General features: G+C 37.3%; 1 protein-coding gene across 1 annotated transcript in view; it reads right to left on the reverse strand.

Moving 5' to 3' along the window:
• LOC121408533 (mucin-5B-like) overlaps positions 1-14,874 on the reverse strand; it is a 33,013-nt gene extending 18,139 nt beyond the window's left edge. Inside the window, exons 1-2 of the mRNA XM_041600023.1 lie at positions 14,628-14,874; positions 9,796-10,639 (exon numbers count right to left, since the gene is read on the reverse strand). Of these exons, the coding sequence (XP_041455957.1) occupies positions 9,796-10,639; positions 14,628-14,718 (935 nt within the window). The 5' untranslated portion in view covers positions 14,719-14,874. The remainder of the gene's footprint in view (positions 1-9,795; positions 10,640-14,627) is intronic.
• Positions 14,875-15,506: the final 632 nt, after the last annotated feature.

Raw genomic sequence — 15,506 nt, forward strand, 5'->3', positions numbered from 1 at the left:
AAGAAGATCTAAATTTTTATTCATTTTTTCCTATTCTCTTTACCGAGCAAAAATCAAATCTGTATTTTACATGTACTCATCTGTTTCACTGCTGCTGTCACTGCTGGTATCTTCTTCCTCTCCTTCAATTATATGTTCTGTGTTCATGCATGTTTCACTTTCTCCTTCACATCTGCACAGTTCTGTACATACAAGTCCATGTTTTCTACAAGAACAACGCTTCGTGCAAACTGTGAATTCTCCAGCTTTACTAGATCTGCATTGACACTTAAGTAACTGTGACACTGAATCTGGAGCTGGTGGTAAATCAGATAATACTGGAACAAATTTTCCATTACACTTCGTCCATCCGAACAGAAGAGGGTCTGGAACAATCGGATTAACCTGTAGATCTTGCTGCCATATGATGGCTTGACAACGTGCTCGTTTAAGATGCTCTTGCCAGGCACCTGGTGTCGGAGGAAGGTTTTCTACACCTTTCTTTTCTGTCATGTGTTTAAACATGTGCCATCGTAGCTTTTCTGGGGTAAGAATTTTCACAGTCTTTGGACAAAACAGTTGACAAAGGAAGTCTTGACAGCTTCTTAAAGTATCTTCAGATGGTTCAGTCAGGCTACCAAGCTTAGATATAGCTTCAATAATTTCATCTGATGCCTTCATGAATGACTTGAAGCAGAAACGTTTGCTTTTTCCAAACAAGTGCCCTGTAGTATCACAACCTGTCATGGCATGCCAGTTGATTAATGCCTTTGCTTTCTTTTCACCAATCCATTCATAGATAGCTTTCAGATGAATCATCTTGCGATTTCTTCCAGTTCCTGTGATGATTTCCACATCCTCACCAAGTTGTGGAACTCTTCTTAATGCAAGCAAAAGTACATCTGTATCATGAGAGTAGATGCTGACAGCAAAGCCCGATGTTGCAACTTCAGCTGAATGTAAGATGAGAAGAGTATCAGCTTCCTCTTGTGTACTTACTGGCGTTGTAACTAGAAACTCATTATTGCACCTTACATCTTTGCGATTGACAACTACCAGATTTTCTGTCGAACTTTGTGCAATAAGGACATCTGTCAGGTAAAGTGTAAGTGAATCCTTCGTTTCATTGCTGGACAGGAATTCTTTTTTGTCTCTGATAGAGGTATTGTCATCAACTATGTATGACCGAACTGACTTCACACATCCTCTCCGTCTTTGCCTTGTGTTTTCCTTAAGTGATGATTTCAATGTGTAATTGTCAAACACTACTCTGGCTTGGTCATAATGCTTTGCCTTTGAATCAATATGTTTGACATACATTCGAGCCATATCCTTGCAGGTTTGGAAGCTTCCTACTGCCATCACTTCTTGAAGAACAACCATGCCATCAATTAGGAGACACCTTGGCTTCTTCAAAGATTGGTTCTGATCCAGTGATGATAGGACATTGTCATCAATTGCAATGCCAGATTCCTCACACAATATGTGCAGTACTTGACTTTTGTTACAAGCTGGATGAAGTGATCCATCGGCTTTCATCAACCGTTTGTTTGTACCTGCAAATTCATATTTGCCGATAACATCCTGGAGATCAATATCTTCTCTCCCAGATCTGGCAATGATAAGAAGTCTTGCAAATAGAGACACAGATGCTTTCAACAATACAGCTTCAGTTCCTGTTTTCATCTTTATGGTTTTAGCAGTTTTGGTCCACGTCTGAATTTTAGATTTTGTCATTTTGCTCCACAGGTTATGTTCTCCTTTCAGCCGATCCTCTACAAATTTCTCATATTTCTCCTTTCCAACCTCTTCAACTGACAGTATGCTGTTTGCTACCTGCTGAGGAATTATTTCCTTCGTTACTAGTTTGAACATCACGTTCCTGTTCTCTTCTTTGCATTCTTCAAATAGGTTGAGTGGTCCCAAGACTTTCTTCAGTTTGGATATGGCTGCTTCCTCCCTGGTGACTTTACTCCTGCTAAGGTTGTGGTGCTTCAATTTACTTCCTCCTTCTCCTTTAATGCTAGACAGAAAATGTTCTGTTTCCTGTGAAATGCGAGCCAGTTGAGGAGCTGTTAGACAAAACTTCAGCAGAAGTGTAGGATTTGAGGCGATCCCTGATATTCCTCCTTGGCCTTTTGTTGCCTTGTTTAGATGTTCCTGTGCTTGATCTATACCCAGTCTAGTGAATGGAGTGTTGTTGTGGGTGTTTACTGTGAAACCACCTTTGCAAAACTCGTCCCACACGGTTGGATCTGACACTTGCATTTCCTGCATTCTTGCAAGGAATTCTGGAATATTCTGAGCATAATCTAAACGATTATAAGCAAAGAAATATACACACATTTGCTCAAGGGATGCTAGAAAGAGAACCCAATTCCCTTCACGTACAGCTTGTTGAAATTGCAGCATGTTCAATACTTGATTCTTGTACTGCTTCAGCCACCTTTGCATGTCACTATCGTGGGTCTTGTCAAAGTCCATAAGCTGCTTCTCCAGATTCAAAGATTCAATGGCGATCAGAAAATCTTGTTGTGCTTCTTGGATACCCAATCCTTTTCTACAAGCATCAGCAAACGATTCAGCACTGGTCTGTAGGGCATTTTTCACTTCTGGGTTACCATTGAGGAAGGCATGTAAATGAAGGTCGAAAAGTGCTTGCAGGGTGATTATGTGTGCACTCATAGCTCTATTGTAGTGACTTCCATTGATTATCTGATTGATAGTCACCGTGCCATACAGATCTGCTTCTCTCCATGCCTCTTCAAGACCACTTCCCTCTACAGTTCTCCCAAGGCATCGTAAGGCACATATCACAATGTGAAATGGTCCGGGAAACAAGTGCCACTTGTCTTTGAATTGTGGGTGCAGATACTGCAATTTCAGTGCCCTTTTGTACAGATCCATATCCATATTTACAACTACCTTCTTACTAGAACTATCAACCAGGGAGTTCAGCTTCTCTAGATGACCAAGAGCAGTCACAAGTGTCTTCCATTCATTAGCAGGAGCATTTATAAGTGGCATACCGAATATGTTGTCTACATTTACATCTGCTGATCGATCGTTAACGGTCTCTTGTAGCAAGGAGTTGTAGGCTGACCAGTTAGGAACTGATTGTATGGCACCTGCCATATTGGACTCTATGAGGTCTATATCATCTTTGCTCTCATCAAGAACGACAAAGCTAGCTGAGCGACTGAAGTGTCTTGCAATCAACCACAGGTTTGTGGTGTTACTCCTTAAACAGTCCTCATACTTCCATGGTTTGAAGGACTTGTACTTTGGGCTTGTCTTAGGTGTTGGATTCCCTTCTATCGGACAATGAAAGAGGTCTATAACAGTTGGAGGAACACTTTCTTTCCAGCTTGTTTGACTAATTTCACTTCTATCCTTTGGCTTAAAGACAGGTTCAGCTTGCTGGGAAGGGGGCATTGAGCGCTGATAAATGGCCATTGCGGTTCCATGGAAAGTACCCTTTCCATCAGGGGTATCCACCTTCATGTCTATATTGTCTATTGATGCACGAACGAGCTGTCCCTTTGCAAGTCCTGGGGGAACGTATACACCGTTATCTTTCATGTTGTCCATGGCTGCATTTACGAAGTCATTCTTTATGTCAGCTACTCTTTTCGGGGGAACTCCAATGCCACAATTGTTCAACACAGTGACTGCTTTTTGACTTCGGAATTGGTGGTACATGTATAAGGACAAACCTAAGGCAACAGGTGACTCAAATCTATCAATAAACCTTTGATGACTTGATTTCGGTGCACATTTCACCTGATGATCTGATCGACAAGCCTGGGAGATAGTCTGTGCTATGACAAGACTTTTTGTTTTAACCTCCTGTAATCTTGCACGACCCTCAACATCTCTTCCTCCTTGAAGAATCCACAGAATTGTTGTTACAAGCTCATCAGGGACACTTTTCTCCATAGAATCTTTAAGTGAATCCTTAAATTTCCAGGGATCTTCTTTCCTCTTCTTGAGGATAGTACGACGAAGAGTCATCGCTGCTTGGAACAGGTTTCTCATTTCCTTCTTTGTATTGCATTCATGCTGATCTTTCAGAGCCTCACATCCAACTTTCTTTGAATGCAAGACAGCAGGACAATTTTTTTTTCCAGGTGATATGCTGTAGCTTGTGATATTATCAAGTAATTTTCCTTCCAGTTTGAACCTAGTTATCTCGACATCAGGTATTCCATACATTTCCATCAAACTGTTGTAAGATGTCACAAGATCATGCAGAGGTATTATTTCTCCTCCGTCTATTCTTTCCTGCAACCTGCCAAAGAACTCTGTTTCTGCGCAGATATACTGCACAGACTGTTCAGAAACATTGGTGCTCCTCGATTTTTCTTGTGGCCACTGCACATATTTTCGCCAATTTGAAGTGTGACAGCTTTTGTGATATTTAATGTCCCGAGCATGGAAATCGCCTTCTGCAATGATATCACCCAAGTAGAGTTTCCAAATTTCATTATTACTCTGGTTCACTACTTTCATCATGGAATTCCCCATGTCTAAGCTTGTACAACAATGCAGATCATGTTCATCATACTTCTCACACTGGCAGTAAAAACAGAGTTCCCTTCTGAATGGTTTAGAATTTGATCTTCTAAGAGGGCTTTGAGATGAGACTGATGATTCATGACCTGTTGTAAGAGATGAATGTTGTCGTTTTGTTGAAGGGCGACCTGCTTTACCTCTAATAGTAAGGACCTTCGATGAATCTTCCTGAAGTAATGCTTCATGCTTAAGTTTATCTCGAGCAGTGTGTTGTTTATGAGTGACCTCACTATAGCATGATCTGTGCCAGACAGCTCCATTTTTCTCGAGTTCAGCAGCTGTTAGCCCTTCTAGAACTGTTTTTAATTTGAGGTATTCAGGGTTTCCATACGAAGCTCTGATGTTGACATGATCCAAAAAGTTTTGGTAGGTTTCAATGCTTGATCTACGTAGCTGTTCAAAATTTAGCTTGCGTTTTGTACATGTATGGTGGCTTCCTGAATCTGTTATTATTTTTTTTTCCTGGCATTTAATGCAGAAGTCAAAGTCTATATTTGTTGCACGACCTGACATTTCTCCATCTGTCCCAGACATGTTTTCCTGTTTGAGTAATGATAATTTTACCAAAGCTTTAATTTTTTATTACTATTATATGAGATGACTGCATGACAGATTTATCTGCCTTTTTATGATTTTTAGATATATGGGGTTTCATCCATACATGAAAGTTTTCCAAAGAGCCTGTACCCTAAGTCAATTCCACCCCTGAAAAAATGTTGATTTTATTAATAGAGATAAATCAATTAAATATAATGGTGAATATTTCATCAAAACCGGACGTGACATATGAAAGTTATGTCGTTTAAAAGTTCAGTTTATTTTTCACAAAACAGATACATGCACAAACCGGTGACATGCAAATAGTGCTGAAGCTGAGCCATTGAAAATGGCAGTTCAAACCGAACACAAAGGCTTTGGTTGCTGGTTCAGTATAAGATATAACCTCGAACCTCTGCATCAGTTTGTCTACATAGCTTGGATTACAGGCACATGCCACAGCGCCCAGTTGCGGATTGTAACTTCATAGATTGTAACTCCATGTATTTTAATGATATAAAATAATAAATGTTTTTATTGGTTAGTGATTAAGAACGATAAGAATTCCCCAAATATATTTCAAAAGTCAAATACCACAGCTTCGGCCTCGTCTTTGATTAAATTCTTATCGATTTTAAAATGTTTATGATGACAAATTTTGTCTTTATAAAATTTGAGGATTTTAAAACGAATCTTGGTGTTATGATAGATCTAGACACTCATCAATTATCCATATAATCTAGGTAAGTGCATAATCTATTTTCCCTTTTATTTTGGGTGCTATTGCGACCCCATTCTACTCCATTTTGGAGACTACCCTCTGCCTAATATTACATGTCATGGACGAGTCCTGGGCTCCATGGGTCGGAACTCCTTGGGTTATTGTAGAATACTCGATCAATCGTGTAGATCCAGTGACTAGTCAATTTAGCCTTTTTATAATTTTAGAAATTTAGGCTAGATCTAGTATTCTACTTTCAGTAGAATACTACTAAATCTAGCTTAAATTTCTAAAATTATCTACATCTAGGACTATATAGTGCTAAGTCCTAGATCTAGGACCTAGCCCTAGATCTAGCCTACTTGATTCTACTTCTAGTTCTCTTACTTAGACCAGTACTAACAAAAGGCCTACTTAAAGTTTATGTTCACTTTGACAGGGCCAGGGGGTGTGTTATTTGCAGTTTTTCTATGAAAAACACCTGACCAAAGCTCCAACTTCAAGGCCCACTAAAGTAATAAGCTACATAGAATACAATGCATGGGACTGTAGGTATAAATCTCCAACATTAACAATCTTGATGAATTAGTACATTTAAATTTTGCTTTAATGGACAAGATGTAGAATGAAAATCAATTCTTTGGTAATTTTGGGGTGAGAAGATAAATGTAAATTTGTTTTAAACTCACCTTAAAATGGATTTTGTCCAGAAAACAGAATCAAAATTGACTCCATCATAGGCTATCTCAGGAAGATGTTAAAGTTTTCAACAATTTCCAATTCTGTCCACGAGAGGGCGCTTTCCAAATTTTGCTAAGTTTAAGCTCATGTGGTAGTTTTAAATAGATAAAAAATAGAAAAATGTATTTTTTCACACTAAAACCAACTGAACTGAATAAATACTTTCATATGAATGCACAAAATATGTAAAAGCTAAAAAAAGTACATTTTTTGAAATAAAAACATATCATTTCCTATCTGACAATAATAACTTAAAGATGGCTTCTGTCACTTTGGCGGCCATTTTGAATAAGAATTCTTATACGAAATTTGGAGGAAAAAATCAGCGTAATACTACATATCATAAAAAATACAAAAAACATACTTTTGGCCCAAGTCATTGTCATAAATAGTGTTTTTTCCAGCATTTATGTCCAGTCAACAGATTTCTATGGCGGCCATTTTGAAATTCAAAATGGCGGCCAAAGACGGCATTTATAAATTTGGCAACAAGCAGATTCGTGTTCAGCACCCTAAAAATAGGGGGATAAGCACAAAAAATCAGATTCTACAGAAAATTTTTGGAATTCTTACAACTTGCCGCCTACTATTGAGCAATGAATCTTTGTAGATTATTAGCTAATAAAATCAGCTTTTAAATGATACCAAATCTGTTGGCATACAATGTAGCTCCTGTGGGTTTGAAAATATTTGAGTAACTCTAAATACAAGTTAACCAAAATAGGTACATTGTAACAGCACCACCCTTTTTCATGGGCAACCTAATCACACAATGCCAAATATTGTAGACTAATCCATTCGACAATGAACACAACAAATGTAAACGAGGCATATAAAGTGAGATCAGGTAAAAAATTTTGACACACTAAATGTATACAGGTAATGCTCACTATGCTGCATACATAAATATTGAGCAGGAGTCCATTTTAAGTGGGAATTGGTCTTGACAGGAAATTTGACTTCCTCAGATTATTCCCAGCTACCGCAAACCTTGGCACTGGTGAGTCGCCATTAGACCAATATCTAGCCACATGTACAGTCATGTATGAGTTTGTACCAAGAGGTGGTCCTGGTGCCCGTTGCAGAAAGAGTTGCAATCAAATGCAACTCTACAAATCATGCGCAACTTGATTTTCAACCAATCAAAAGTGCACATTCGGGACTTCCGATTGATTTTTTGACTTTTAAACACAACTCTTTCTGCAACGGGCCCCTGGTGGTGTTTCTACTCTTTGAAATCTTTGTACATGTATATTTTACCCCTCTTTCACATTCCAAAATATTAACTTCTACATTGTATGTACAATAGGCCATATCTGAAGAAAAAACCCAAATAAACAAAACAACAGCAGAAACAGAAAAGAGTTTAAACAACGGTAACACATACTATGTAAACATGTACATGTAGGCTAAACTAAATGTAAATTACATTTCCAGTAACCTGCTGATTTAAGCCATTTAAAAAAAATCAATATTATACATATTGGTTTCAATTACAGATTAACTTGAAGCAAATTTGAATGTAAACATGAGCTAGTTCATTTTCAAACAAGTGGAATGCCTCTGGCCGTCTCACCTGCATCACGCGATTCAACATAGCAGCAGTGCTGACTTTGAAAACTACTATAACTCACACAAGATGTTCAGTGATACTTGGTTATTCTTATTTCCATGTTTTATGAATTAGACCAATACACTTACAGAGATAGGATAGTAATTCAACAAATACATGTACCCCCAATGCGGCCAAAGTTCATTAATCTCACATGACCTTTGATCTTGATCATGTGACCTGAAACTTGCACAGGATATTCAGTGATACTTGATTACTCTTATGTCCAAGTGTCAAAAGTCAAATCAATAAACTTGCAAAGTTATGATGGTAATTCAACAGATACCCCCATTATGGCCAAAGTTCATTGACCTTTGACCCTGGTCATGTGACCTAAAATGTGCACAGGATGTTCAGTGATACTTGATTACTCTTATGTCCAAGTTTTATGAACTAGACCAACATACTTTCAAAGTTATGATGGTAATTCAACAAATACCCCCAATTCGGCCAAAGTTCATTGACCTTTGACCCTGGTCATGTAACCTGAAACTTGCACAGGATGTTCAGTGATACTTGATTACTATTACATGTATGTCCAAGTTTTATGAACTAGACCAACATACTTTCAAACTTATGATGGTAATTCAACAAATACCCCCAATTCGGCCAAAGTTCATTGACCCTAAATGACCTTTGACCTTGATCATGTGACCTGAAACTTGCACAGGATGTTCAGTGATACTTGATTACTATTATGTCCAAGTTTCATGAATGAGATCCAAAACTTTTAAAGTTTTTATTGTAATTCAATCTATACCCCCAAATCGGCCAAAGTTCATTGACCCTAAATGACCTTTGACCTTGGTCATGTGATGTGAAACTCATGCAGGATGTTTGGTGATACTTGATTAACCTTATGTCCAAGTTTAATGAACTAGGTCCATATATATTTTCTAAGTTATGATGACATTTCAAAAGATTTGATATTGCTGCCGCCGCCGTCGCCGCCGCTGTCGGAAAAGCGGCGCCTATTGAGACTCACTCTGCTATGCAGGTGAGACAAAAATCAATACTCGAGTCAACAAGTTTTTTAACGGTCAAGTCCACCAAAGAAAAGTGTTAATTTCAATCAATAGAGAAAAATCTAACAAGGGTGACAACATCAGTCCCCTCATTTGCATACAGATCAGGAAGTGCATAGAACTGTTGTGTGAAAGTAAGCAAAATTATTGATTTTTATGAAAAATTATGCTTGTTGGATTTTTCTATTTTTATTGTAAAATCTATCAAATCATTTTTTTGTTGGGGTGGAGTCGTCCTTTAATGATCATCCATGATGCATTGTATTTCAAGCGTATTTCCCTCAATTATCCCATGATTCAAATACATGTACATGTATGTTTAGAATGTCAATGCAAATTACAAGTCATAGGCAAGATTGTGGTGTTGGATAAAAACTACACTGTATGACTTTCAGCATGTCTGTTATTAAAAGAGAATACATCCATGGGGCTCATACCAACCAAGGTATTTATTGCCTACATGTACTTGAAAGATATCACACACTCTTTTGTCTTGAAACCATTAGGCCCAGGCATATTAACACCAGGATTTAATTAGCTACTTGTAAAACGTAAAAGTGATCCTGAGTGACCAAACCTAACATGAAAAAGAAACAATTACAAACCTCTTATCCTTGCCACTGCCATCATTTGCTGAATCATTGGAGTCACTTTCACAAGATTGCTTCGGATTACCAGGCGACTGCTTTGGAGACACCGGCCTCTCGCCAGCGACCCACTGATTATGGCTGACAATTTGATGAACAAGTCTAGGGCTCATGCTACCATGGTGACTTCCAGGGCTACCCCTTGCCCTTGGACTTGTGACATTGGTAAGTGTGGTGTACTTGTTTCTTTGAGATTCACCTAGCTGCAGAAGGTCCATGGCCTGACTTGGTCCTACCACGTGCGAGGCAACTGCAGATGATGTAGGAGGTGACAATAATGGTTGCGGTGGGGCTGGCGGAGGGGCGGGAGGCACGGGGCTGGCCGTAGAGTCCCCAAGGAAACATGGTTGTTTCTCACCTTGCTGATGGTGAGCCAGCACTTGCAGATGAGGATGCTGCTGTTGGATATGTTGTGGCAAAAGTTGCTGGTGCTGTGACGGATGAGGATGGTGTTGGTGTTGCTGCTGGGCAGGGTGTTGCTGCAGGTGTTGTGGAGGTACATGTGTATATAGATGGTATGATACTGGAGGATTTGGGGCAGGATAACGTGGAGCATGCTGGATAATGGAAGATGATGATACTGGGATGGTTGCTACTGTTGTCGTAGGTGCTTGTGAATTTGATGGGATTCCATGTTTTGATGCTGGAGGTGGAACTTTCTGTTGACCTAGTGGTGCCTCTTGGTATCTTGCACCCGGGGACTTGGTCCGAGGAGGTGGTGAGCTGGTTAATTGCTTCTCAAGAATTGAAGGTGTGTAAGAAACCCCACTTGGTGGACCTCCAGTATCAACCTCATCATTTCCTATGAACAAAAAAAAAACACATCACTAATCAATTTAAAGGCAATAACAAAAGTCCTCTGTCCACACTTGACAAAATACATATATATTCAAAGTAACATTTCATTAACCCACGACATTTAAAAAAATACCTTCTTTTCACAACAATCTAAATGAAAGAATACTCAAGGGTTTAAAAAGCAATTATGATTCTAACTGTAAAGTTAAATTTTAATGACATGGAAAAAATCAAGATATTGCAAATCCAGGATCAGTAGGGAGAAGAAAAATTCCAAACCTCTATTTCCCATCCCTATAACTAGATCCTGGCTTATGTTTCCTACACCATATATAGATGGTCCGCATCACTAGTTGCGTCAATATGAAAAAAAATTTATTCGACTTAGCACTGACCTACGCTGCATAGTCCACGTGCCCAAGAAACACACACCACAGTGACATATTGTAAGCCATCAAAACAGTGTATTAAAATTAGGAACACCCACGTAAATGTACATTGTATTTAGATCAATATCATTATGCAAGGCATCGCCCAACTCATTTCCATTTTAGCTTTGGCTTGCAGAAAAGGCAGAAGAAAACAAGGGCAATACCGGGGGGGGGGCACTCAATATATAATGTCTGGTGGGTATGTGCCATGGAGAGGGACCACATTTTACTTTACACTCAAATTTCAGTTCCAAGGCATAGCATTTTTATCTTATTAAGAAAAAGAACAAAGAAAGCCGGCCGCTCCAAACCATAGCATTTTCTTCCTATCGAGAAGAAATCCGTTCCAAAGCTTTGCATATTTTTCATTATTAGGGCCACTAAATTTGCATTTTATGGGCCACCAAAAATATGAAATTTATGATTTTGGTGGACTGATTGGGCCACCAAGAAAAAAAGTTAGTGTGGAGCCTAAACTACATGTACACGTGCAAGTAAAATAGAGCTTTGTTGAATTTGTATGATCCATCCTAAGAAATACATATCATCCATGTATCCAATGAGGCAAATTTATCTACAATGTACATGTACATGTAAATGTATGTACACAGTGCATATTTCGCAAATCAGAATTTGAAACTTCTGATTTTTTGAAAAAAAAAATTCTTATTGTACATTAATGCTACATTTAGTTACAAATGCTACATTTAGAAATTAGATGCACAAATGTACATGTAGGCCTAACACTGATTACATCCCAGGGGCTCCGCAAAATGAAATACACATTCATGTGAAATTTAGGGAAAGGGTTTTCAGATCTCTCAAGAGTCACTCAGCATCCTTCCACATGTAGTCAAACCACTGCTAGCATGTATCAACGATACAACACATTGGGCATGATGGGATACACTGTATTAGGCCTACACTGCTTCCCCCCACAAAAAAATAAATAAATAATAATAACAATAATAATATTAATAAAAACACTAATGATAATAATTGTATGATAATACTAACAAATTTGAAAAATAAAATATGAAAAAGATCATATATCAACAATACCCATGTCATGAGAAACTATATTTTACAAAATGTCCCAAAAAGAAGAAAAAATACACATGTACATTCACACTTTATCACTATTGCCCTTTATACTATAGTTTGTCAGGGAATGCACTTTTTTCTTGCAAATCACAGGGTAACATAACAAATCACATACTTGGGACTGACTCTTTATTGCAATTTACCCAAATGTAACTTCTCAATCAAAACATGTACACTGTACTGTACAATAGGCAGAGGGCTATTAATCTAAATGTACATGTACAGTATGTCAGTTTATAATCATATCAAAATTAGGAGTGATAGTATCTTAAAAACACAATAGTATAATAAAATAGCAAACTTTTATAACTCTTTCACAATAATCTATTACTCCAAATATGCCTATCTGTGCAATACATTTTACCACCAGACTTTCACTTTAATTTATTTCAAATTTGATACGTATGCATGGACCTACATTGTACATGTAGGTCCATGGTACATGTAAATTAATATTCTAACAAAGTATAAATTTGAGATACTTGCCTTAATAATCTTTATAGGGCTGGTCAATTTTTAACAGATATTCTCCACAATTTTGATTAATGAATCAAATAATTGGAATTGGTTTCGTTTTTTAGAAAATTATACATGCATGCATCATGTATATTAGCTGCATGCATGCTAATGGTTATACTGTAAATGTTATTCTCATTTGTGTTGATTTTAAATGTTATACGTAAGCAAGCCAAATTTCTTCTGACTGCCATACATGTACTTACATGTACTGTATGCTTCTTCTTTTAATAAGTACTATTATTAAATTTAACTGAAAGGAATTAGACCCAAGCTCTGTGATCTCCTTTGCTGAGTCTATCAATTTATGATTGGTCGGGGTTGGAACATGTAAGTAGACTATGTGGTACTTCTCTGTACTACATGTAGAGGTAGTGGAAGTTTAACAAGTTAGTCAAACAAAAATGACAGATGTAAGACTACTGTTTTACTACAATAAGTAAGACTGCAAAAACCCAATGTCAAGGCTATTAAAAGTAATAAATACAGAAAGTTAAAGGGGAAGTTCACCCTGTAAAAGTTTGTTGTAAAAACATTTTAAAAAATTATTAAAAAATATGGTGAAGGTTTGAGCAAAATCCATTAAAGATTAAGATATTTATTAAAAGTTTAAGTTTAGGATTTGTGACATCATAAACGAGCAGCTGCCCCATATGCACTTATGTAATAATGTATCTAATGCATTAATTCCAATTTATTAATGGTTCATGTTGAGTTATTCTTTTCTTTCTAGGGAAGGGTGCGAAATGATTTGTCTAATTGTTGTACTGAAGGTACAGTATAAACTATTTTCAATTTTCTTTAAAAATTACATTTCATTGATTATTTTTACAATAGAATATGCAGGAAAGCTGCTTGCATAGGATGTTACGAATGAAAATTCTAATATCTAACTTTTTTTATTCTTTGACTCTGATGGATTTTTTCTCAAACTCTCAGCAATTTTTTTCTATTTGTTCTGTTTTTACAATAAACTTTAGGGTGAACTTCCCCTTTCAGGTAGGGTCTTAGGATAATTGGTAGGTTACATTGGATCATCCTATTTGTTTTCACTAGGCATGACTAGGCCTAGATCTACTTACAATATATTTTTTTTTATTATGGATTTAACTTATTTCAAAGGAAGCATGTGGCATTGAAGAATGAATTCTTTTAATTACCTAGCAGTTTTTTCTACCTTTGAGTTCCTAACACCAAGTGTCTACCGAGGAGACTACTACTAGTACTACTAGGGCGTGAAACAGGCCCAAAACGAACAACAACAATGAATTCTCCACATGAATAAAGCATACACTCACAACCGAACTTTAGTGAGAGAAAAGAAGATGAGTTGGAAATAATTCAATTATCCAGATTCCAGAACTTCATTTAGATCTTGTCTGTCATTGACATTGTCAGTGTGACTGCGCTACCGAAAATACATGTATGTCACTATTTTGGTTGACCCGGGCCGAGGGGTGGCCAGCTCCAGCCGGCTAATTTGAATATGCATGACATTACAACACAGTCAAGAACCCGCCGCGCCGTGATGAAGGGCGTACAATACAGCCGGTGTTGAATAATAAAGCCGGACCGAGCTAACTGGACTGTCATTTCTTATTTGCACAAAAATGTTGTTATGTACAAAAAACATCTGTTTGAAACTTATGCATTCATAAACCTAGGTAATTAATTTTCAAAATGGCTCTATCTGCTGTTCATATAAAGAATGAACAGAGGAAGAGAGCGGGTCCGTCCATCAGCTTGGACTATTTTATTCAGGTTTTCTTTTTTTTTTTACAGAAACTGTAATACACTCACCATGAATGTGTGTAGTACAATCATGCCATACACACACTCACACACACACGGTGCACTTCTATACACAAACAATACACTAAACGTCATCTATTCATATTCCCGTAGCGCATCGCAAAAGGCCACCTACATGTGCATACTTACCACGTGTAAATGAATGCTCTGTCGAAGCACCGGCCAATACTCCACCCGATTCCACATATTTAGCAGCCTCCAACAACGTCTCGATGTTCATGGTTTCTCATGTAAATATGAGAAACACAGCACGAAAGAGAATATAGCCACTGTAATATCCGTTTAAAGATCACAACTCGTTGTTTTCCTGGGAAATAACACCATATTTCAGGAGAGAATCATTCATGTACGTCATTTCTTCCCACTACGATTATAATAACACAATTTTAGGACGAGCGCACTGCGAATTTACATATCATACGTTAGGGAATTATATTATGAATATAATTATTAATATTGATTCAAATCATCTTTTGGTATCAAACTTGAAAATTAAAATGAAAAACATTGTAAAAATAACTGAATTATTTGGAATAAGCATGCTTAAAATCTTAATTCAATGAAAAATAATCAAAGTTCATGTATATTTTCCCCCACAAAAAGTGGACTTGTCAATCTGATTTACATATAAAGAGGAATCGACCAATCAGAATAGAAATGTGGCTTGTTTATGCCACATGCATAATCACGTGGTGCATTACGGCTTTCCATTACTGATTGTGATGATGCTCTTTATCCCTCTGTATATTTAAGTTGGCTATACTAACCTTCTATATTTTATTTAATTAAAAGAGTGTTTGTTCGACTATTATGGTAAAATATCTTCTTAAAATGCTAATCTAAATCTTTATTTCAAGTTTGATTCGAATAAAAGGCGGTAAATTATCCAAATTAAGAAACACTTCGCAGAAAAAGTGTAGTACCTTTTATAGATAGAACAGCCAATATATTTACAAGCAAACAGAATCACATGGGTCATCTTTTTTTCTTGCGATAAGGCGAGCACGT

The sequence above is a fragment of the Lytechinus variegatus genome, chromosome 2 (assembly GCF_018143015.1).
Source record: "Lytechinus variegatus isolate NC3 chromosome 2, Lvar_3.0, whole genome shotgun sequence".
NCBI classification, from domain to species: Eukaryota; Metazoa; Echinodermata; class Echinoidea; order Temnopleuroida; family Toxopneustidae; genus Lytechinus; species Lytechinus variegatus.